The sequence below is a fragment of the Onychomys torridus genome, chromosome 10, assembly GCF_903995425.1.
Source record: "Onychomys torridus chromosome 10, mOncTor1.1, whole genome shotgun sequence".
Taxonomy (NCBI): domain Eukaryota; kingdom Metazoa; phylum Chordata; class Mammalia; order Rodentia; family Cricetidae; genus Onychomys; species Onychomys torridus.
Genome location: NC_050452.1, coordinates 31,002,312 through 31,026,486, shown reverse-complemented (window position 1 = coordinate 31,026,486; position 24,175 = coordinate 31,002,312). Strand labels below are relative to the sequence as shown.

Genomic DNA, 24,175 nt, shown 5'->3' with positions numbered 1-24,175 from the left:
CTGTTTGTAGACACGGAGAGGTTGGGGCAGGAATGTGGGCGTGGCCACAACAACGGTGGGATGGGATGTGTTTTGTGAGCATAGAGTCCAAGTGGGGGAGTCTCATCTGGGCCTCATCAGAGTTGTGGGAGTGGGTTTGTCATGTGTGCGTGGCTGAATGGAGATGGCCTGATACAATACAGAAGCCCGGGTGTGGGCGGTGCCAGGCTTACAGCTTGGGCAGCAGAGTTGCAGTGAATTCCTACCCTCTGCCCACTCAGTTTGCTGGTGCTATTTGACCACCTTTCCTTGGGGCCATGTGACCACTCACTGGAGTCTGGTCCTGGTCCTACAGGGAAAGACTAGGAAATAGGGGAAGCTAGACCCGGAAGAGGCAAGAAAGAAAGCAAAAGCCACAAGAGCCTGAGACCTACCTTCTGAGATAAAGGTGGCTGCCTCCACCCGGGTCCTGTGCTCTGCCTCTGCCCTGAGTCCCTAAGCATGCTGCCTAGTGTTTCTCAGCTCCCACCTCTGCCTCCTCCTATGGGCCTTGGGAGGATCCCTGATGACATTCAAGCTGCCCTGGGATTTCCTGAAGCCCACAGAGTCACATACAGAAGTGTCTGTGGCTGTTCAAGGCTCTTCATTGCATGCTGCCCACGAAAGCCTCATGTCTCCCTCCCTCCCCCTGCTTCCCCAGCTCTCAGGGTGTGTGGAGGTTGCATGTTTCCTAGGTATGCTATGGGCTGTCTTCTCTCTGTGTGGTACTGCAGTACCTACCTTGTCCCCTGTCTGCCCAGCCTAGTCTGACGTTCCCATCAAGCATCAGATCCTGTCTAAAAATCCTAGGTCCTCATCTCTCTGCGCAAGCCACAGGTCCTGGTGTCACCAGTGGTCCTGTGTGCCTCCCTGGGTGGCCGGGCAGACCTAGTACCCTTAGGTCTGTTCCCAGACCCACTCTCAGCACTGCAGGCTAGGCCCTCAGTCTCACTGCATGTACTTATCTCCCAGAACCACAGCAGGCCTGGACCGGCTTCTACACATCCCGCAGCACCCTGAAGGGGCTAGCAAGGCAAGCCAGTGCCATGCTGTATGCTGGGGAGTCCATGTTCACACGCTACATGTGGCCAGAGCCCCATGGGACTATGGACCCTACGTGGGCCCTGCAGCAGCTCCAACAGCTTCGCTGGGCTGTGTCTGAGGTAAAGCCCCTGGAAGGCCTCAGTGAGACTGAGTCCTCTCGTGGTGTGGTCTGTGCCTCCCCGTGACTAGAGGCTCCAATGTACAGGAGAAAAAACTTTGGTCCCCTCTGGTTTCAAGGCTGGTACAATGTGAAACGGGGCCACAGATGGACCCGAGGTCTCAAGGCACCCAGTGAACAGTTTCCTTAAGCTTCATGCCTGATTTTATAAAGAATGAAGGGTAGAAGGACATTAGTGCCCTGCATGGATCCAAGTCTCAGCTCAGCCGATGGCCTCGGGCTCATGACATTTCCTTCCTGGGCCCCAATTCCTTCCCTGTACATTCATCCCACAGGATGGTGCGGCAATGGAATGGCATGATGGCCATCTCCACCTGCCTCCCTCCCCTGTATCCATGGGGACATGAAGACACAAGAAGTCTTGTCATTTGTCACCCCTCCAGAAAGTGGCAGGGTCAGGCAGGCCATTTTACAGATGCCTGGAGGTAAATCTCCAGGAGCTGTGCCGGGAAGAAGCAGGTAGACTTTCGGTGTGCCTCAGAGCAGTGGAACATGTAACCAGGGAACCTCAGTCTCCTGCTCTGTGAAAGGAGACAGTCCACCTCTCCCTGATACTCAGTGTACCAAGAGGAACCAGTACACACATGGAACAGTAATGATGGAGGGGAATCTGGGTCTCTACCAGGAGGAGGACTCAGGCAGGGTATTTCCATGAGGCCAGGAAAAGCTGGACCAGTTCCATAGCCTCTTGCCTCAGTTTCCCTTCTATAAGATGGGAGGGATGCTTGTCTTCTCCCCGGTATTCTGGAGAACAGGTACCTCCCAGGACCAAGTTTGACACCCTTCTTCCTTGACTCTGATGGTGACAGGTCCAGCACCACGATGCCATCACAGGCACTGAGTCCCCCAAGGTGAGCAACATGTACACGGAACATCTAAGAATAGGGATGCTGGGCGTACGCAAGCTGATGGCCTCCATCGCCCTGGACAGATCCCCAGTGTCTGGCAAAGGTAAGGCAGGCCCCTGCAGGGAGGCAGTGGCTTTGCTTTGAAACGAATCTGGGGCCATGAGTAGCACATACTTATAATCCCAGCACTAGGGATTAGGCAAAGGCAGGTGGATCGCTAGCCTGGTCTACGTAACAAGTTCCAGAATAGCCAGAACTGTATAATAGAGAGATAGAGAGGCCCTGACTAAAAAAAAAAGGTCTGGGACAGGGGTGGAGACCAGACCAGAACCTCACATGAGACTGAGACCCTGTAGTCCCAGTACCATAGTGTGATCTTGCCAGCCGTTCAATGCTTTGGGCCAGTTTCCTCGTCCTGGAAGACAGGATAGTCTGATGGTTCAGTTGTACTGAACAAGAACCACTAATGAGTTCTGAGTATTTTCTAAGTCTAGAATGTTCCCCAGGGGTATTTAATGCCTTGCATAGTCTACGAGAGGGAGGCTCATTTTTGAACCGAAGAAACAGATTCAGAGGGGTCATGGTTCAGCTCAACCTCACTAGCTAGGGAGAGGAAGAGCCAGAGTTTGAACCTGCCACCCTCTGCTCCCTACTATGTTCTCTGGTTCCCGCTTTCCCTCTCAAGCCCAGCTGGACTGCCGGTCACCTCCAGGCCACCGTGGCCCAAGTTCTTTGTCCATCAAGTGTCACATGTATAGCGTGACTCGTCATACAACTGGGGTGTTTAGGTTTGAAACTAGGGAAATCGTGAGCAGCCAGGGACAAGCCCCCAGGTCCCCGTGCCCCGCTTTGCTCATCTTATACTTTTTGCTGGCCCTTTCTAGCCCCTCTGGTCTCCTCACTTCCCTGATAGGACCTAGGCCATGTCTGCCACCTGCCCTGCCCTTTCATCCCTCTGTGTGTAGCCCAATCCGGCCTGTAGGTTCTGCTCAGGGCTGGCACAGGGGACACAAGTCTGATAGGAGTGACAGCTGCAGAGAGATGCCATGGGTTGTGGCATCAGTAAGGCACACAGGTAGGCCTCCCCCTCAGCAGGGAGCAGGGAGAGAAGAACCAAAGAGTGAACAGAACAGCAAGGCCCTAGGAGGGAGGCTGGAGACTGAGCAGTGTGTTCAAGAGTCAGTACATAACAGATTGAACAGAGCGGGAGAGCCAGACCCACATCACAGGAGCCCCTTCTGCTGGCCGGGGCGCTCAAAGCCTTGGATCCAGGTCTTACCCCTTTCCCTCCCCCATCTGCCATAGGGGCTCTGGAAGGCCAGGTCTTGCCTACCTCATTTTCCCTCCTGTCAGGGAGCTCCCAAAAGCATCAGGGGCCTTAAGTGACACCTGTTCTCTCTGTAGACACAGGCCCTGAGGGATACTTTGTCTCTGTGTACAACCCGCTGGCCTGGAAGGTCACCACCATTATCACCCTGACTGTCGCTTTCCCCCACGTAAGCGTCACCGATGAGCTGCGCCACCCAGTGTCAGCACAGGTATGGGCGAGAAGTCCTGCTGGGGGGTGTTTGCTGTCTGCCTCTTCCTGTGCAAGGGCTCTGGGCATCTTAAAGAGGCACTGTAGCAGAGGTGCCAAGGTTGGGGTGGAATCTAGGCTGCCCACTCTGTGCTCCTGAGACAGTCAGTATGAGTCACGTGGTCTGCTTTCCACCTCTCCCGCTGCCAGGACAGGGAAGGGCAAGACATAGGGAAGAGAAGTGAGGGGGAAGGAAGGGCCCCAGGGGTCATCCGTTCAGGCTTGGCGGGTGTCTCAGCAAAGCCAAAGCTTGTAAAGATGCCATGGGAATCTTTAGAGGTGGTGAGCACCCGTTTCAGGAGTGTGAGGCAGGGAGTATGGGGTGACTGAGGAGACTTCCTTTCCATGCTGCTGGCTTGCAGATCCAGAACTCTACGAAGGACCCTTCTGCCTATGACCTGCTTATCCTGACCACCATCCCAGGCCTCAGCTACCGGCACTACCAAGTCAGGCGCACCCGTGGGGACCGGGCACACACCAGGGAACTGGTCGTCCCTACGGCCAGCACCCTCAAGTTTAGTCTCAAGCTAAGGAACCAGACCAGCCAGGAAGGCAGGCCCCTGGTGCCTGTGACAAATGACTGCTATACTTTGCTGTTCAACCAGGATACCAACATGTTACATAGTATTCAGGAGAGGTAAGCCGAGGTAGCAGTGCCTCTGAAGTATACCTGGGACCTGGACACATGCACAGTGTCCTACGACCCCTGATGTGCTCACCTTCCCCGGGGAAGGACCAGGTGATGATAGCAAGACCCTTTCCTGCTCTTGTGTTCCTTAAGAGAGGGAGCCTGGGCCATTGAAAAAAGACTGCCCCTGAGTCCCCCTTTGTCCATGGGTCAGGGCTCTGGAATGAGGCTCCATGAGAAAGGTGCTCATGCAGTCCACTTCTCTAACTACAGAAACTGAGTTACTGTTCAGGACATGTTGTGCTGTCTAAAACACAAAGGGCCTTTAAACCTTTATCCCACCCATCACCCCTCACTTGCCATCTACCCACTGAGCCAGCCATCCCCTCACCTATGTATCTGTGTACCCACCTAGCCAGGACTCTACCCATCTGTGTGTCCATCCATCCACCCATTCATCCACACCCCTGGGGACTAAGAGACTTTAAGGGTATGAAGTGTCTGTGGCATGTGACACTCTTTTTTTTTGGTTTTGTTTTTGAGACAAGGTTTCTCTGTGTAGTTTTGGTGCCTGTCTTGGATCTCGCTCTGTAGACCAGGCTGGCCTCGAACTCACAGAGATCCACCTGCCTCTGCCTCCCGAGTGCTGGGATTAAAGGCGTGTGCCACCACTGCCCGGTGACAAGACTCCACTCTTGTGCTAGTGTGACTCCTGATGGGCTGCTGAACAGCAGCAGTCTGGGGATAGTGCTCCCTGATGGCGGCCTGTGTGCAGCCTCCCTCTTGGGATTTCACCTGACAGTCCTTGGCTCTGTGTGGGATCAGAGGCTTCCCCTAAGGCTTCTGGTACCTTCCTCAGGCTCTTCCAGGGCATCCTCTTCACTCCTGATCCCCAGCCACAGCCCTGCTGCCGATGTTGAGGCTAACACCAACCATTCTCCTCTCTCACCCCTGCAGACAGAGCAACCACACAGTGCGCATGACCCAGGAGTTCCTGGAGTACCAGGCCAACGGAGATGTGAAGCAGGGCCCCGTTTCTGACAACTACCAGTTTGCACCCAACCATACCGCTAAGCCTGCCTGGGAAGCAGTGGGGATGGAGATGGTGGCGGGCCCACTGGCAACCGAAATAAGGCAATACTTCTACAGGTACCTCCCCTGGGCGGGCACACAGCCCCTGCAAGGCGCAGGAATGGGTGGGTCAAGGAACTCTGTCCCTGTACTTGGGCATGGCTCTGGCCCATGACTAATCAATGCTGGCTGGATGAGAGGATTGCTCTCTTCTGCCTGTAGTTTTTGGGTATGCCTGGGCAGTCATGTTGTTGGTAGCTGAGTCAGAGCATGGGAGAGGGGCTTTGGTTGTTCCACAAATGGTCCAGGCCTCACATGAATCTCCACAGGGTCCATAGTCCCCCACGCTAGGTTGCTGTGTCCAGTACTGCCAGTGTCCACCTACAGACAGCTGCCTCCTGGCACCCAGCTTCCTGTATGAAGGAAGGAGCCTTCAGCCAGTCCCCACAGCACTCTCTTCCATGGCCCCTTCCTAGGAATATAACAGACCAGGATTACACCTATGCAATCCACTCCCGTCTGGCCCATGTGCATCCAAGCCCCACTGGGGAGCTGCTCTGCCAACGGATAGAGCAGCAGTACCGAGTGGGCCCCCTGGAGCTGAACCGTGAGGCCATCCTGAGGACCAGCAGCGACCTAGACACCCAGCAAGTCCTCTACTCTGACAACAACGGTTACCAGATACAGCAGAGGCCCTACAAGGCTTTCAAGAGCAATCTTATCGCCCGGGTATGCCTGCAGCAGCTCCGTGCTGCACCCCAGCGTGTCTTTCCTGGCCCTGTTAACCACCTATTCAAAGCAATGGAGGGCTGCTTGGGAAAGCTGTCAAAGGCCCTGGCCAGCATCCTGCCCCGTGGGCTCCGCATCTCGGTAGTGCCACTCCCGAGACCTGTCTATTTCTCTCCTCCCTCTCCGCTTTGTCAGGGGTCGTTCTGGACACCACGTGTGTTGAGCACTTAGCAGGGGTCTAGAGTCCCGTCAGTCAGACCACATGGCTAGGAAGCAGCAAGCTGGAAGCTGTGCCACTGTGCCCAGGGGACAGCTGGTGTCTGCCTGACCCTGTCCTGAAGCCGCCACTGGGTGGCACTTGTGTCTGCAGAATTACTACCCCATGGTACAGTCGGCCTTCATCGAAGATGACAAGAGCAGGCTGGTGTTGCTGGCGGAGCGAGCACATGGTGTCTCCAGCCAAGAGAACGGGCAGGTGGAGGTAAGAGAGGCCTGGCTATCCTCCCGGGGGCCCTCACGGCCATCCACAGCACGGCCAGGGAGGGCCACGGAAAGACCCCTGATGATTTCTGCAGGTAATGCTCCATCGGCGGCTGTGGAACAACATGGCCTGGAACCTGCAATACAACCTCACGCTGAATGACACCTCCGTCGTGCACCCGGAGCTCTGGCTTCTGCTGGGGCCTAAACCCATCATGAGTGCCCTGCGCCCGAGGAGTGGGGTAGCACTGCAGCACAAGCCTGTCGTGTTGTTCAGAGAGCTGACGGATGAAGAAGCCCCCGTCCACGGTGAGCAGCCACTGCCTAGGATGCACCCCGCCTCCCTTGCCCCCCCCCCGGGAGGGGGGCAATGGCCTCTAAGAGGCTCCTACCTCAGGATGCTGGGCAGCTTTGGATGGGACCTCAAAGTCTGAGTGCTGACAGTGGTTCCTCAAGCTTCCCCTGCTAGTCAGTGCAGAGCTGAGACTCACACCTCTTTCTCTCTCTCCCTCTCTCCCTCTCTTCCCTCAGTCTTCTCCATCTCCTTCCCTGCTGTCTTTTTCTTTCTTGGTATGGCCCTGGATCACCGTGTTGTTTCAAGTGTTGGCAGCACACCATTTACAAGCCTGGCTGTCTGAATCAGGATGGGCTGTCAGTACGTGAGATTACTTCTAGTCCAGGGGCGTCTGGCCTGTTGGCTCCTTCTGGCAACATTAGACAAAGAATTGCCGTGGGCACACACATTAAATCCAGGAGTATACAACCCGTGGCCCATGGCTTCTGAGAGTATACATATTTATTTCATGTGATGTTGCAAAGTGACCGTCGCCGCCTGCAATGCTCACACTTGAGAACTGCAGTCAGTTTCCAAAACGAACAACAACAAAATCACTAAATGAACTCAGTGTCTTGAGTAAGTATATGATCTTACAATGGCTGCAACCAAAGCTGTCCTGGGCCACAGGATGGACACCCCTGCAGAACCCATTCAGCCATGATCCAAATGCAACCTTTGAGCCATGCCTCCTCTAGGCTTTCTGTAACAGCCCCATGGCTCTGTGTCTTTACTGAGACAGCAGCCCCGGGATGCTGCATTTTTAAAGGGTTCTGCGGCAAAGCCTCTGCAGACTCAGGACCTGGAGAGACTCTGGTTCTGTGTGCTTTCTTCCTACTTACTAGCAGAGGTTTGCGTTAGAATGTTTGGCTTTTCAGCCAGAATCCTTCCCAGGTATTGGGAAGAAGGCAGGCAGCTGTCACTCATGCAAGGAATGTCTCCTCTGTGTAGTGCGTAAGGCGCAGTCACTGTCCTGAAAGAGTTTTTGGGATGGCTGAGAATGGATATGGAATACTCATTCAGAGAACATTTGGTTGGAGCATGCTACCAAGGGCCTGGCACCTTATGTTTGAGAGAACATCACACACACACACACACACACACACACACACACACACACACACAGGGTTACCAGGGACCAGATCCAGAAACAGAGTCCTTGGTTGAGTAGAGTCTGGGGAATTCATTAAGGAAGAGCTAAAGCCAGGCATGGCTTAAAATTTAGAAAGCTGGGGCAGGAGAATTGCTATGTGTTCAAGGCCATCTTGGTCTAAACTGTAAGACCTCCTCTTGAAAAGAAAGAAATAGAGAAACATGGTGGTGGTGCACGCCTTTAATCCCAGCACTCGGGAGGCAGAGCCAGGCAGATCTCTTGAGTTTAAGGCTTGTCTGTTTCAGAACAACCAGGGCTACACACACACACACACACACACACACACACACAAAAAAAAAAAAACAACAAAAAAAAACCCTGTCTCTGCCTTTAATCCCAGCACTCGGGAGGCAGACCCAGGCGGACCTCTGAGTTTGAGGCCAGCCTGGGCTACAAAGCGAGTTCCAGGAAAGGCGCAAAGCTACACAGAGAAACCCTGTCTCAAAACAAAACAAAAGAAAAACAAAAACAAAAACACAAAACAAAACAAAACAAAAACCCTGTCTCAAAAAAAGAAAATAAATATTTAAATTTTTTTTAAAAAGAGAGAGAAAGAAAAGGGAAGGAAGGGGAGGGAAATAGAGAAAGGGAGAGCTGAGTGAGAGGGCAGGACAGCTGTGGGCTTCCTTCCCACTCTCACACTGCACATTGAAGATGGCCATGTGAGGGGCGCGCGCTCCCCCTGGTGGCTAGGATCTTTGCAGCAGATGAAGATTCAGGATGTCTGAGAAGTCTCCCCCCCCCTCCCCGCCCACCCCTGGGAGAATTTACTTGGAGGCCCAACTACTGCAGGGCTGGATGTACTTGAGCTCAAGACCTGGAAGCCCCATAGGCCATCCCTCATCTCACCTGAGCACTCTGCCTCCTCCCCCTCCTCCTCCCCCTCCTCCTCCTCCCCCTCCTCCTCCCCCTCCTCCTCCTCCTCACATCTCCCTCCTCCCCCTCCTCCTCCTCCTCCCCCTCCCCCTCCTCCTCCTCCTCCCCCTCCTCCTCCTCCTCCTCCCCCTCCTCCTCCTCCTCCCCCTCCCTTTCTTCCCCCCCTCCTCCTCCTCCTTCCCCTCCTCCTCTCCCTCCCCTCCTCCTCCCCCTCCCCTCCTCCTCCCTCCCCCTCCTCCTCCCCCTCCCCCTCCTCTTCCTCCTCCCCCTCTTTCTTCATCTTCCCTCCTCCTCCTCCTTCCCCCGGGACAGGACTATACAATTTCTTGGCTTCTCTTAGAGAACTGTCTCCCACCATGTAAATCTGATGCCTGTCTCTGCTGCAGATCACCTGAGATAATCAAAAGCAACCAAGTTTTATTTTAGCTCACAGGTTCGTGGGCTTCAGTCTGTGGTCTCTTGTCTCTGTTGCTTTTTGGTGGCATGGTACATCACGGTGGGGAATGCAGGGCAAAGATCTGTTCATCTCATGACAGCTGAAAAGCAAAGAGGGAGAGGAAGGGCCTGGGGTCCCAGTGGCCTTTACAAGGGCACAACCTAGTGACCTAACTTCCTCCTCTAGGCCTCACCTCCTAAAATTCTGCCATCCCGGTACCCCGCAGCCTAGGGACAAAGCTTTTAGCACATGGGACTCATAGAAGATCTAAATCTCACAGCATGCTAAAGGAGCTGAGACTGACTTTCTAGACTGGAATGATCCTGTTGGTTCCCCCTGAGTCAGATGACCCAGACCTAGGCCAGTCCACGTGACGTGGATATGATGAGAAGGTGGCAGCACCTGTTCAAAGTCAGAGTGGAAAGAGAGCGTCAGAGGGTCTCTGTGGGGGAACTGATAGGTGGTGACGAGCACTCTGGATCCAGAGTAGAAAGCAGGTTTGTGTAGGCTTGCTATGTGGGTGTGAGCAAATGTGCCCCTCTGTGGGCCTTAGACTCCTCCTCTGGAGTCTCAAGTGGCCAGCTGATGTCCCTCCATATCTTAAGCTGTGTAAGCCCAGCAGCTGGATGCAGAGAGAGCAGCATGGGGGCAGGAAAGGCCTGTGGGGGCAGGGCGAGGGTAGAACAGGGGTTGAGATCGGATCTTCAGGCTCATTGTGAAGTGGGTTGCACATGGCCAAGTGGGGCGTGGCTGGAAGGGGCAGAGGCCCCCATGGGGAAAGCTGAGTGTCTGAAGGAGTTGGTTCTATAGCCCTTCCTCACTATCTGTGTGCCTTGCAGGACCCCAGAACCCCCAGGCTGTGACATTGCCCCCCAACCTTCATCTGCAGATCCTCAGCATACCTGGTTGGAATTACAGCAGGAGCCATGCTCAGCACCTGAAGAACCTTCGGAGAGGTGAGGCAGCCTACCAGGGTGACTTCCTCCCCGAGTCTGCCAGGCAGTCCTCACAGCTCCACCAGGTCCCCTGTCTCCTCATCTGACACATAAGAGACCAAGGCCTGCAGAGGGGTAGAGAATGAGCAGTCAGTCAACAGTCTGGGGCAGGGTGGTCCCAGCCTCTGGCTCCCAGCCCAGGACCGGCCGCACCACTCTGCAGATGGATGTCATGCAGCCCCAGACAGTGGTCCACATGCTGCCCGGCCCTCGGGGCTGCCCTGTGCTAGTCTCTGTTAGTCAGCCTTCTCATCTCATGACAAACACCCGAGAACATCTACTCAGGCAGACAGGGCTGATCCAGCACATAGCCATGGAGATGTCAGCTCATCATGGCTGACAGCATGGCAGCTCAGTGCATGATGCAGTGAGCAGAGAGAAGGTGGACTGCATTCCCCACTTTTCTCCTTTCCTCTTATATTCCACATGGGCCTCCATGGGAAGATGGCGACATCCAGGGCAGGTCTTCCCTCCTAATCCTCTTGGAGGACACCGAGAATGCGCTGTGCCAATCTCCTAGGTTTCTCTTAATCCAATCAAGCTGTCAATCAACCATCGTGTGCTTCTTCCATACAGTCCTCCTGCAGCCCCTAAGTACCTCAGTTTCCACTTACCCTCAGAGCTGAGGCAGCCTGGCTATCAGGAGTTTCATTGATTTGCTCAGAAGGTGCCCCGCCTGGGTGCCAGTGTCCCAGTTTCTGAGTTCATTAGACAGTGATGGCAATGAGAAGGGAAGCAGGCATAGGGTTAACACCCAATAGGAAGCATCACACCTCTGTGCTCACTTTGTGTTGAGCCACATGACCACATAGTCATGTGGTCACACCCAACTCCAGAGGGGGCAAAGAGGAACTGGAGGATTTGAGGACAGGCCCAAGGATGGCCACTATAGGGATGAAGACACTGGCTTCAGCCCCTTTTAACATGCTAGAGGTACAGGGTTGGCACAGCCGCATTTGGATCCTGCCACTGTAGCATATGAACCGTGTGACCACAGGCAAGGGAGCCTGAGATATGGAATGGAGTCCAGACTGTAAAGTGCCAGGTCAAGACTGCAGCTTTGAGCTTGCTTGATGGGGGGTCCTCACTGCCACGTCCACCCCCACAGGCCACCCAGAGAAGCCCCGGGCCAACCTGCGGCGTGTGCTGCTGCGCCTGCACCACCTGTATGAAGCAGGGGAGGACCCAGTGCTCTCTCGGCCTGTGACGATGGATCTCAGGGTAACCCTGCCCCCCATGCTTACCCCACCCCAGACCACCCAGGCCTCCAAGAATGCTCTACCCCTGGGGAAGCAACTCTGTCTGAAGTCCTGTCCTGAGCAACACCTTTGTTAGAGGACCACTAATTCACAGATGAGGCAACTCATCTCCCTTCAGGGTGGATGAGATTTCCCAGTTAGTACCACAGGCCACATCTGGTTCTTTCATGTTTAATTGTGTACCTTTTGGGGGGTGGACCATGTAGTATACATACGTGTTTGTATGGCTCTGCGCACATAGGATCAGAGCTCAACATCAGGGTACCCTTCTCTCATTTCTCTACCTTACTTTTTGAGACTGGGTGGCTAGACTGAGCATGACTTCCAGGGTACCTCCTGTCTCTGCCCTCATCCCCAGCACTGGGGTTACAGACAAAGCAGCCACCTGACCAGTTGAGCTCGCTCCTCAGTCCACTGCACAACCTTTCAATCAATGTGGACAATCATTTGTACCATCAGAAAACCAGCCGGTTCTCCCTGGACTTTCTGGGAAAGGTGACCTAGTGTCAGAGAATCCAAGGTCTGTGTCCAGGTGTACAAGTCGATTGGGCTCCCCCACTCTCCTGAGGCTCAGTTTCCCTACCTGCCAAGCTAGGGAGGTGTCTCTGCAGGCTTCCAGGCACTTCCCCATCTAGGAGCCTGTCCCGTGTGGGCTTGCTCACCTGGCGGACCATCCAGGGAGGCACACACCACCAGTCTTTATCCTGTGACCATGCTGGCCATCTGCCCTTTCAGATAAAACGAGGCAGGTGTACTAGGCACTGAGGCAGGGCCCCAGGACCCAAGGCACAGTTGGTGGCCACCCTTCTGTATTGGTGAAATGAGCATCATGGATCTGGGCATCAGTAGGGTCCACCTTTCCCTTTGCTCCTGCCCCTGTAGGTTGTACTTGGAGGATTAGGGTCCATAGTAGCTGTGGAGGAACGTTCACTCACGGGGACCTGGAACATGCAGATGCTGAAGCGCTGGCACTGGAGGACAAAGACTGGCCACCCCAGAGGTTTGGAACACCCCCACCCACCCCCACCCCCACCACCCTACCCCAGTCAGGCTGGGGAGAGCTACACAGACCTGCCATGTGCTGGGTGGCCTTGTGTGGCTGCTTTCCCTCTCTGAATCCACAACCTTTGTTAATCACCAGATTTGGTTAACAATAGCTTGGTGTCAGTCCTTCCTGCCAGGGCTCCAAGCAGGTGTGTGTGTGTGTGTGTGTGTGTGTGTGTGTGTGTGTGTGTCTGTCTGTGTGTGTCTGTCTGTGTGTCTGTGTGGTAGAGTGGGGGGCATTTCAGCTATGCAGGGAGGGAAAAGGCCCATAAAGAGACTTGCTGCAGGGGTTGGGGATTTAGCTCAGTGGTAGAGTGCTTGCCTAGCAAGTGCAAGGCCCTGGGTTCGGCCCTCAGCTCTGAAAAAGAGAGAGAGAGAGAGAGAGAGAGAGAGAGAGAGAGAGAGAGACTCCCTGCCAAGGCTAGCAAGGCCAGAGTAGGTTTTTCAGATGGTCCCACTCAGTCCTTAGGTGTTCAGTGCAGCCCCTCAGGGAAAGCAGACTGGTGGGCAGTACACTGCCCCTCAGTGGAACCCCAGGAGAAGCAAAATGGTAAGACCCATTTTAGCAGGAGTCCTAGGAGGAGGGGGCAGCCAAGGGCATGAGCCATCAAGAGCCATGAGGGAGCCATGGTAGACTGTAGAAAGCTGCTGGGGGGGGTAGGGTGGGGGGAGTCCAGGAGGCAGAGCAAACAGACTCCTTGTCCTCCCCAGGCCGCCCCGCCTCCCTACCAGCGTCACCAGGAGACTCCATCATCACTGTGTATCCCAAGGAAATCCGGACTTTCTTCCTTCACTTCCAGCAGTGACACCCAGGCTGTTGGTCCCAGGGCCAAGGAACTGGAATTCCCTTCCTCCCTCCCTCCAAAAAACCAAACCAAAACAAAACAAAAACACTGAAGAGAGACTGAGAAGGAGAAGCAGGCTGCTCACACGACAGCTGTGTGGCAGAGAGTGGCCATGTGGAGAGAGGGGTCTCTCATTTTTTTTTTTTTTTTAATAAAAAATTAAGGTCTGGGCTCTTCCCATGTCTAAGCCAGCTCTTCCCTCTCTTTCTCACATGCGTGACCCCTCCCTTCCTTTCTTTTCCTTCCCTCCCCCCCCCCCCCCCCTCAGTTTTTGAAAGGACCCTTTATTTTTCCAAAGTTAACATGAATGAATTGTAGAAAACTGAAAGACACCAAGAGGAAGGTCAGCCGACCACACAGCTCACAGCAGATCTTCAGGACCTGTGTCCGAACACGGCAGCGTGCCACAATATGTGCCTGAGATGTACGGTGTGTGCCTGTCACATTTCCCATACCTTTATTGAACCTAAACCCCATTTTGTGAATATTTTGATGATCAAGAATACACTTCACTAACTCCAACTATTTTAAAGAAAAACATCTGGCTTCAGACCTTGCATACACCAAAAGATCTAGATACTGTACTGGCGGAGTTGGGATGCCCTCATGCTCTTCTTAGGCACAGAGTAAACGGTGTGGTGTTATTCAGAGTGTCCAGTATCATGTTCATACTGTTAACAATGCTGCTGTGGGGGCAATCAATATCCCAAGGGGGGCAGCATGAACAACCCCGGTCCCAAAGAGCAACTGTCTTGGGATCACAAAACCACCAAGCTTTCTGAAGCTTCTGCTCCCCTGTTGTGCACCTGAGATGCCAATAAAGACGGATTTCCTGTTGTGTGCACAGTAGGGCTCAGCAAACTGCAACAGACAGCAAAGGCTGCAGATGGAAAAGGACTTCCAGACATGGGCTGGTGGGTAGAGTCTGTCCCTCTTCTGCCGACCCGGGGACATGCACGCACCTGTGATATTTATGGCATCTTAACTTAGGTCCACTGGTGATTTTTGCAAAGTGCCCCTTGTGGTTATTAACAAAGTGCTCCCTTGCTGCACTGGTCACCATGGCAGTCTCTAGCATCTAGGAAATGAGATGCTGTGAACTAAGACCTGACTGTCCCTTATATCTAGTATGTACAGGTACCACTCGGTGACACAGGGACACCACTCCTGTTCTTGCCTCATTGAAAACCCCCACATAGCACTCTACATACCTCCTCCAAAACCTGTGTGTGAATCAACAGTGTGTGTGCTTCATAAAAGGGGTTTAGCCACCCTCCCACCAAATAACATTTCACTAGAACTTCAATAAAGTGACATCTACAAAATGTGTTCTGTACCTGCGTCTGCTTAAAAAGACCTGACACCACCATTATCATTGAGTACAGTAGCCAGAAGAGTACACATAATATAAAAATACCTTCCATACACAGTAGTATGCCCATATCCCTTCTTCTTGGGTCTTCTGCCACTGTATGAGACTCCAGATAGGGTGGTTTAAATAGGTATGGCCCCCCCATAGGCACATGTGTTTGAATTCTTGGCCCATAGGGAATGGCACTATTAGGAAGTGCAGCCTTGTTGCAGTGGGTATGGCCTTGTTGGAGGAAGTGTGTCACTATGGGGGCAGGCTTTGGTTTCACATGCTCAAGCTATGCTGAGTGATACAGGTCACTTCCTTATGCCTGCGGATCAAGATGTAGAACTCAGCTCCTTCTCTAGCACCATGTCTGCCAATATGCCACCATGTCCCACCATGATGATAATGGACTAAAACTCTGAAACTATAGCTAACCCTAATTAAGTATTTTTTCTTTATAAGAGTTGCTGAGGTCATGGTGTCTCTTCACAGCAACAGAAACCCTAAGACATCAGGTGTCATTCCATTTCACCTCCCGGATCTGGGATGTAACCCTGAGGTGGTAGACTTGACTGGCATGTGCCAGCGCTTAGCTTCCCTCCCCAACACCAGAAAGAATAAAGAAGGTAGAAAAAAGGAAAGAGGTCATTTTCATAAAATACTTCTTCTAATGGAGGAAGTCTACAAGTCCTTGCAAAGTGACCCTTGTGGATAATAACACATTTCCAGGACACTTTGTCACATCTTTGCCCCTGTTCTGGCCCAGATGCTCTGGAGGCACAGAGCCAATTTCAGTTTGTATAAGCTCGCTTCCAGTAAGGCCTTCACATCTCAAGTGCAGGTTGACCCCACACACCTGCATTTCTGAGGTGCACAGTCTTGCATCTACCTCAATGTTGAGATTACACATGTGCACCACCCTACCTGGCTTCTCCCTCATGAGTTTGAAAGATCTACTGTTCTCCTTAATTTTTCTAGTAATCATTTTCTGAGTGCTTGAATTGCTGCTTGCGTTCACTTGTTTGGTTCTAGTCCTAATATTTTGGTATGGAGACCACAGACATAAAAGGGGTGGAGCCTGTAAGCTTCCATCATGCTTAGGAGCAGACACCAGCTATCTCAGCCAACAGGAGCAGCTATAACAAACTACCACAGCCTAGGCATTTATTTCTTGCACTTCTAGAGGTTCTGAGTTCAAGAGCAAGATACCCGTTTTGTACTGTCCCCTGCTTTACAGGTGGCTGGCTGCCTTTGCAATATGTCCTCACGTGGCAGACAGCAGACGGCAGCACCAAGCTCTTGTAGCTCTGGCTGTCCTGGAACTTGCTCTGTAAACCAGGCTAGCCTCGAACTCAGAGACTGCCTGTCTCCGTCTCCTGAGTGCTGGGACTAAAGGCATGTGCCACTACCACCCAGCTAAGGACATTAATCTTATTGTGGGGGTTCCACACTCAAGACCAAATCTAGCCCTTCGTGCCTCTGAAGGGACCCATTTCCGACTAATGGTTAGGAGACTGTCAATAGATGAATGTGAACAGGGTCGTGTCATGGTTTGAAAGAAAATCACCCCCAAAGGGAATGGCGCTATTAGGAGGTGTGGCCTTGTTTGAGTGGGTGTGGCCTTGTTGAAGGAAGTAGGTCACTGTGGGGGTGGGCTTTGAGGTCTCCTATGCTCAAGCTGTGCTGAGTGATACAGTTTACTTCCTGTTGCCTGCGGATCAAGATACAGAACTCTCAGCTCCTGCTCCAGCACCATGTCTGCCTGCATGCCACCCACCATGATAATGGACTGAACCTCTGAAACTGTAAGCCACCCCCAATTAAATGTTTTCCTGTGTAAGAGTTACCATGGGTCATGGTGTCTCTTCACAGCAATAGAAACCTTCAGTAAGACAGGTCATATTTGCTACAAGGCACAAAATTCCTTCCAGCCTTGACAATGAAACATATCAGCCTTGGAGCACCCGCTCTCGGGGGCCAGGAGCAGCAGCAGGAGGACCACAGTCATGCAAGGAGCCCCCTCCCACATGTCCAGGGCCATTCTGTCTCTGGAAGTCATTTAAGACAGCTCTAGGCTCCAAGTTTCTAAGCACAGTGCATTCGGGCTCACTTTTTTTTTTTTTTTTTTTTTTTCCGTTTTTCGAGACAGGGTTTCTCTGTGTAGCTTTGTGCCTTTCCTGGAACTTGCTTTGGAGACCAGGTGGGTCTCAAGCTCACAGAGATCCACTTGGCTCTGCCTCCTGAGTGCTGGCATTAAAGGCAAGTGCCACTACCGCCCAGCCCTGGATCACTCTTGAGAGCATCAAGAGGGACCAGAAATTGCCATCTCTTGCCCTGAAGGTCTGGACCGGAGCCACAGGACTTGAGCTGCAGTTCTTCCCCACATGGCCTTCATTGCCACTTGTAGGACCAACTGTTCTCCAGTCTCCAGCTTGGGGGATGAGGCTCAGCATCAGCAGGGTGCTTACCACTGTCAGTAGGCTGAGAATCCTGCACTCTCCATTACTTTCCAGCAGCTGCTGCCATGCCCTGAGGCAGCCACCATCAAGCTGATTGCAAACCTGCACCCTCAATTCCTTTATTTTATTTTGAGACAGGATCTCACTATTTCACCATGACTGTCCTGGAACTCACTGTGTAGACCAGGCCTCATCTCAAAAAAGAAAAAAAAAAAAAATCAAAAACAATTCATAACCAGGCATAAGCATATTCTTACAATAATTTAAAAAAAAAAAAAAAAAATAGCCGCCAGGTGGTGGTGGCGCACGCCTTTAATGCCAGCACTTGAGAGGATCTCTGTGAGTTCGAGGCCAGCCTGGGCTACCAAATGAGTTCCAAGAAAGGCGCAAAGCTGCACAGAGAAACCCTGTCTTGAAAAAACCAAAAAACAAAACAAAACAAAATAGCCAAAGTTGTGTGAGACATCTCAAGTCACACATCATTGAAATTTGGGTTCTTAAATGCTATATCAGAAATAAAGGAAAGTGTTAAATTCAATTTCACTTAAGGAACTAAACAGAATAAAGAGAAGGGGTAGAGAACAGGGCTGGGGAAATGACTCAGTAGAAAAAGCACTCGCCCTGCAAGCCCGAAGATCTGTGTTTGAATCCCCAAACCTGGTAAAGCCAAGCACAGTAGCATTTGGGCAATCCTGTGTTCCCTGGCCAGAGGGAAGGTGGAAACAGGAATCACTGGAAGCTTATAGACCAGCTAGCCCATGCAAGTCGTAACAGCAACAAAAGACAGGCTGTGTACACACACACATGCACGCATGCGCGCGCGCGCGCGCACACACACACACACACACACACACACACACACATACACACACACACACACACACACACACACACACACACACACACACACACACATACACACACACAGGTAGGGGTGGGGCAGAGGGACAGAAGGATGGCTCAGCAGGTAAGGGTACTTGCTGCCAAGCTTAAATCCTGAGTTTGCTCTCTCAGACCCACCTGTGGAAAAAAAAAAAAAAAAAAAAGAATGAACTGACTCCTGCAAGCTGCCCTCCCCCTTCCACAAGCCCACAAGAGCCACAGCACCTCCTCCCCACCCTACTCTAAATGTAAAAACCAAATAACCTGGGGTTGAGGATTTAGCTCAGTGGTAGAGCGCTCGCCTAGCAAGCGCAAGGCCCTGGGTTTGATCCTCAGCTCTGAAAAAAACAAAAAACAAAACAAAACAAAACCAAATAACCAAAGAAGAAAGAACAGAGACTACAAACAGAAAACAAAGCTTTGCCAAAGCTCCATGGGTTGAACAAAGACCAGACAGGTACGCTTTGTGCCCTGCCTCTGGAGCAGTGAGAGCCATTTGGTCCTGACCCCTTTTTTAGGGTGTGTGTGTGTGTGTGTGTGTGTGTGTGACCACTTGTGAAAGTGTGAAGAGCAGAAGTCTATATAGGTGTCTTCTTCCATCACTCTCCACCTTATTCTGAGACAGGGTCTTCTGCTGATCCTGGAGCTCCCCAATTCAGCTCAACTGGCAGGCCATTAAGCTTGGGATCCACCTCTACACACACACACACACACACACACACACACACACGCAGGCCATCAAGCTTGGGATCCACCTCTACACACACACACACACACACACACACACACACACACACACACGTGCTGGCTGGGGTTACAGACATAAGCCACTGTACCCTCTTCAGCACGCGGGTAATAAGGGTCTACACTCAGATCTCTGAATTTGTACAGTGAGCACATAAGCTCCCTAGCCTGTCCCATCTTCTTTCACATCATTTTTTTTTCCCCATAAGGCTTTCAGGTTCCCAGGAAAGGTGAGCAGAAAGTGCAGAGTTCCCACATGGGCCCTGACTTCTCCCACTAACAACCATACACCAGCAGAGAATTGTTTCCAGCAACGGCCCTACAGTGCACAGCGCTGGCAGCAAAGCTTCTGTTTCTGTTAGGGTTCACACTTGGAAACCGTGTGGATTCAAACTAACATGTGATGGCATGCGTGCACCATTATTGTGTCTCTCAGAGTGCCTTCACTGCCCTAAAAAGCCTCCATGTTCTGTCTGCTTGCCCTACCCTCCTGAACCAACCACCCATCTTTCTGTGTCCCTGGTCTGCCCTTTCTGGGAGCTCAAGTAGTTAGAACCGTGTGGTAGGCATGCAAGTGGACTTCCTCCGTTTAGTAACACTTGAGACTCAGTGTATCTTTTCATTGTTTGTTTGCTTTTTCCTTTTAGTGCTGAATGTTATTCCACTCATCCGCTGAAGGCTGTTTGCCTCTGATTTTGCACAGTAACAAATACAGGGGCTGTAAACATTATGTGCAGGATTATAGTAATGCAATGTTCTGAAAACACCTCTTATAGTCTAAGAGACTGGAACTTCTGCTGAACAGCCAAAGTTGATACTCCTGAGGTCACTTAAGACTGCAGGGCTACTGTGAACTCAAACTGTTGGTTTAACTTGACTTTAAGGGAACAATGTAACAACTGACCTCACTTGAATTTCCTGTGTGATCACCTTTCACAGCCTAAACTAATGCATGTCTATAATCTTAAATTATATACTCTGAATCTTCCATGCCCTTGACCCAGAAAAAGCAGCAAATACAAAAATTGAAAGTAACTTCCTAAAATCTACCATTGAGGTTGAAAACAACCATTTATGATTATTGGTTGATAAATGTTGGTTTGCTGGGTCAGTTGGAGCCAGTGAATTAATCCCTTGTTCAACTCTAAAAAGATTTCTGTAAAGTGTCCCATTCCTTACCCACATAATGCTTTCAATATCATTCAGTAAAGATAGAAGGAAGCCCTTTGTTAGGGACAAACACACTACTCAGAGGGGAGACAACTCACACAACAGACACAGGCACACACAGACAGAAACAGACAGCCCCAGACACAGGGACAAACGGAGTCACAAGATAGCCTTCAGGCAGGCACAAATTGAGACTCCTGCAACAGAGAGACAGACGACAGAAAACACAGGAAGCATGAAGTAGACAACTCAAGTCTGGATTCACTCTTGGTTAACAACTCCAAAGGGAAGGGCTTCTAGTTCTTTCCTTAATGTGACTGACACTGATGCATTATTGGTAACTCAGAGTTAATCACTAAAGCGTATAATCAATCCATGCACCGGGATTTGTGTGAATATATGGGTTCAACTCCTTTGCTGGGTTGTACAGTAGAAGCTGTCTTGGCAATGGAGATCACACACACACATACACACACACACACACACACACACACACACACACACACACGACTTCCCAGGTCTATGCTTACCAGCCTTTCCCCATGTCAGGGTTCTGCAATCTAACTATCCTAGCATCATGTGCAGCAGTACTCAGTGTCCTGTGAGCCATTTATTCTTACTCATTTTTTTTTAATGGCATAGCTTCCGCTGATGTCAAGAAAATCTAAAGGCTGGATTTATTTTTAATAAAGGTCACTGAGTGTAAAGGATCTAAGCAACTAATGCACTTTAAGCCAGGCAGTGTCACATGCCTTTAATCCCAGCACTCAGGAGGCAGAGGCAGGCAGATCTCTGTGAGTTCAAAGCCAGTCTGGTCTACAGAGCAAATTCCAGGACAGCCAGAGCTACACAGAGAAACCCCGGTCTTGAAATACCAGAACCAAACCCACACACACAAAAAAAAATGCACTTTATATATGCCTATGGTTAGTATTTACAAAGTGGTTTCATGACTCCTGACTGGAAAACCAGTTCAGATTTTTGAAAGGGTGCTGTCTGATCAGTAGACTAAGAATTCTGCATCTTAAAGTTTGGTCTTGAGTGATTGTTAAAGTGAACTTAAGTTATGTGAGCCAAGTTCTGTCCTTTCCACACCAACTGACCATCAACTGAACTTTGGTTGGCTGGGGCCTCAGGACCCAGCAAACAGAAATTTCACCTTGGGAGACAGGAGCTCTATTTGGTAAAAACACACCCAGCGCCAGTGGCAAAAGAGAAGGGGCAATGAGCAGGATGACAGCCCTCAGTACAGGTTAGAGGGACAGGTTCATTTGTTTCTTGTTTTGTTTTGAGACAGGATCTCACTGTGTAAGTAATATAACTATGTAACTATATTGAAACTCACCATGTAGACCAGGCTGGCCTCGAACTCAGAGCTCCACCTGCCTCTGCCTTCTAGGTGCTGGGATTAAAGACGAGAGCCACCACGTCTGGCTGGCTCTTTCTTTTTCTTTTCCTTCTTACTTTCTTTCACCCGGGAAGTTGAGGCAAGCGGATTGCGAAAAGTTCACAAAGTTTTAGCCACATAATTGAGTCCCACGACAGCTTTGGCTACAGCGTGAGATCCTGCCTCAGAAAAACAAATAAAATGAGAATAAAACACAGTGAAGTGTGATCTTGACACAACATCCAGAACCGCTCCACCGACCTGGGAAGGATGGAGAGGGCTGATGCTTTGCGCGCGGCCGCGAAGGCGCCCGCCCCGCCCCTTCACAGACGTGCGCGCGCCCGCGCCTCGCCGCGCGACCGTAAAGAGGGGACGCGGCGGCGGTGTCGTGAAAGGGGTCGCAAGGCGCCAGGGCTCTGGTTGACGGTTGGGACTCCATTTTGTTCGCCGCTCGCCCGCTCGGCAGTCGCTAGCCTCCGTGGCGTCTCCTAGGCGGAAAGTTGTGCGGCGGCGGAAGTTTTGAGGACTCGGCCGGAGCTCGGTTCCTGAGTGCCCCGCGGACGAGCAGAGCGGCGGAGATGCGGCCCCTGGACGCGGTGGAGCTGGCGGAGCCCGAGGAGGTGGAGGTGCTGGAGCCCGAGGAGGACTTCGAGCAGTTTCTGCTGCCGGTCATCCACGAGATGCGCGAGGACATCGCGTCGCTGACGCGCGAGCGCGGGCGCGCGCCCGCGCGCAACCGGGGCAAGCTGTGGGAGATGGACAATATGCTGATCCAGATCAAGACGCAGGTGGAGGCCTCCGAGGAGAGCGCGCTCAACCACCTGCAGGGCGCGGGAGGCGCCGAGCCCCGCGGGCCCCGGGCGGAGAAGGCCGAGGAGAAGGCGCAGGAGATGGCGAAGATGGCCGAGATGCTGGTGCAGCTGGTGCGGCGGATAGAGAAGAGCGAGTCGTCGTGAGCGGGGGCCGCGGTAAGGGCGGGAGCCCGGCGGGGCGTGGGCGACGGTGGGGAGAGGAGGAGGAGGCCCCTCCGGGGAAGGGCTGGAACGCATTGTCGGCGGGGCGGCCGTGGGGCGGCCTCCCCGAGAGGCCTGCTGCTGCTGTTGGCCGTGCCGTCCGTCCAGCGGGATTAACATCCTGGTGACGACTCTCTCCCGCCCGTGCTTTTTAGGTTTCCAGCCAATGGATTCTGGTCGAGTGATGGCGATTGGCTGACATGACACCCCGGAGAAGCTGAAACCAGAGAGCCTTTTGTTTTCCCTTCTTTCTTTTCTTTTTTTTTTTTTTTTTCTTTCCCCTCACCCCCCCCTTCCCCCCCCCCACCCCCCGGTCTTCACTCTGTTCTCACTGACACTACGTTTCTGCTACGGTCTGCGGTTGACGACCTCGATATGAGTTTTTGATTATTCAGTGGTTCTTTTTTTTTTTTTTTTTTTAATGTTTGTTTGGGGGAAATAACTTTGATTTGGAAAATGCGCTCACATACGGGAATTAGGGCCTAGATTGTAAGCCCTTGTGGCAGTCGTTCCTGGGCTTTGGTTGTTGTTCATGCATTTTGAGGTGGTTTGCTCTTTCTCGGGTGGCCTGATAGCTCCCTGGAACTTTGGGTCCCTGTGACACTTTGAGACTGGGGTTGGAGCTCACCGGCTCTGGAGGTTCTGAAGGAGCTGCAGTAATTCCAGAAGACCACTCGGTGCAGCCATGGCAGAAGAAGGGACCAGACTTCATCTGGGACTGCGATGGGCCTCCATGGCTAGGACTGATGACCTGGGAGAAGGGTCGGAGGATAGTATTGTTTCTATTGGGGGGCTTTAATTTCTGTGTGAGACCAAAGGAGGAGAGATGTATTTTGTGCAAAATTTAAATTTTATGTGCTCCACTATCTATTGTAACCTGTCTGGTGAGTTTGGACAGCCTAACTCATTTCTAAATGAAATGGAACCCAGAATGGGAGATGAGGTCTTGTTAGTCTGTACAAGTTGGTATTTTATCCCCATATATTTGAGGAGATCCTGGGAATAAAATGAAGATCTCTGCAAAGCCCTTTGTGGGCTGGGAAGGAAAACTTGGAACTGTCTGCAGTGGACCCTAAACTTGGAGAAGAGGCGTCTTCAAGGTTCATATGTAGTCAAGCTATAAGTGTATTGAGAAGCATTTGAGGTCAAAACCCCTACCATGTTTGAAAAACAAAATCTTACATGTTAATAAAAGTATTCGTTTGCTTGAAAAGATATAAATCCAGAAAATTATTAAGAAACATTGGTGAAGTCTTTCTTCAGTGTTCTCTGCTTAGTTGGGATGAACATTGGTCCGAGAGATCTGGGAGCTATGGGTAAGCGGGCAGAAGGGAGTTTCAGCTCTGGCTTCCGTGGGACCTGGGTGAGACAGGAGATGGTTGGTTCTTAAGTCCACAGCCTCTGCCTTCCGTGCTCCACTGTAGTGGAGACTAGTGTTGGCGTACTGTCTATAGGGCCCTGCCTTGTAAGGACAACCCCAATACCTTAGAATTCCTTATGTCTGCTGTGTGAACTGCATCCCAGCCCAACTTTTGACTGCCCCATGTGTTCCTTTCCATGGGGTGTTGATTTCTGAAGAACTCCATCTGCACAGTTCCTTCTTAGAACTGCTTCCTGAGGTACCAGCTTATAAGCTCTTAACAGATACA

The 24,175-nt window shown here is 51.8% G+C and overlaps 2 protein-coding genes and 1 long non-coding RNA gene across 6 annotated transcripts in view; 2 read left to right on the top strand and 1 right to left on the bottom strand.

Annotated features, from left to right (window-relative positions):
• Man2b2 (mannosidase alpha class 2B member 2) overlaps nucleotides 1-14,839 on the top strand; it is a 28,935-nt gene extending 14,096 nt beyond the window's left edge. For 2 of the 3 annotated variants that reach the window (XM_036200903.1, XM_036200905.1), the window contains 12 exons: nucleotides 991-1,181; nucleotides 2,050-2,191; nucleotides 3,493-3,626; nucleotides 4,027-4,301; nucleotides 5,250-5,441; nucleotides 5,840-6,092; nucleotides 6,463-6,573; nucleotides 6,668-6,881; nucleotides 10,211-10,327; nucleotides 11,475-11,587; nucleotides 12,508-12,625; nucleotides 13,381-14,839. In XM_036200903.1, coding sequence (XP_036056796.1) covers nucleotides 991-1,181; nucleotides 2,050-2,191; nucleotides 3,493-3,626; nucleotides 4,027-4,301; nucleotides 5,250-5,441; nucleotides 5,840-6,092; nucleotides 6,463-6,573; nucleotides 6,668-6,881; nucleotides 10,211-10,327; nucleotides 11,475-11,587; nucleotides 12,508-12,625; nucleotides 13,381-13,475 — 1,955 coding nt within the window. In that variant the 3' untranslated portion in view covers nucleotides 13,476-14,839. Of the gene's footprint in view, nucleotides 1-990; nucleotides 1,182-2,049; nucleotides 2,192-3,492; nucleotides 3,627-4,026; nucleotides 4,302-5,249; nucleotides 5,442-5,839; nucleotides 6,093-6,462; nucleotides 6,574-6,667; nucleotides 6,882-7,103; nucleotides 7,950-10,210; nucleotides 10,328-11,474; nucleotides 11,588-12,507; nucleotides 12,626-13,380 lie in introns of those variants that run through there. The other variant, XM_036200904.1, reaches the window with a different exon arrangement.
• LOC118592154 overlaps nucleotides 1-21,507 on the bottom strand; it is a 35,833-nt gene extending 14,326 nt beyond the window's left edge. The window contains exons 1-3 of one of the 2 annotated variants that reach the window (XR_004946052.1): nucleotides 21,472-21,507; nucleotides 10,274-10,431; nucleotides 9,367-9,471 (exon numbers count right to left, since the gene is read on the bottom strand). This is a non-coding gene — a long non-coding RNA (uncharacterized LOC118592154). Of the gene's footprint in view, nucleotides 1-9,252; nucleotides 9,472-10,273; nucleotides 10,432-21,471 lie in introns of those variants that run through there. The other variant, XR_004946051.1, reaches the window with a different exon arrangement.
• A 406-nt stretch (nucleotides 21,508-21,913) lies between these two features.
• Mrfap1 (Morf4 family associated protein 1) lies at nucleotides 21,914-22,809 on the top strand. Its single transcript, XM_036200873.1, has 2 exons — nucleotides 21,914-22,481; nucleotides 22,682-22,809. Exon 1 carries the CDS (start codon nucleotides 22,092-22,094, stop codon nucleotides 22,467-22,469), a length of 378 nt encoding a protein of 125 aa, XP_036056766.1. The 5' UTR covers nucleotides 21,914-22,091; the 3' UTR covers nucleotides 22,470-22,481; nucleotides 22,682-22,809.
• Nucleotides 22,810-24,175: the final 1,366 nt, after the last annotated feature.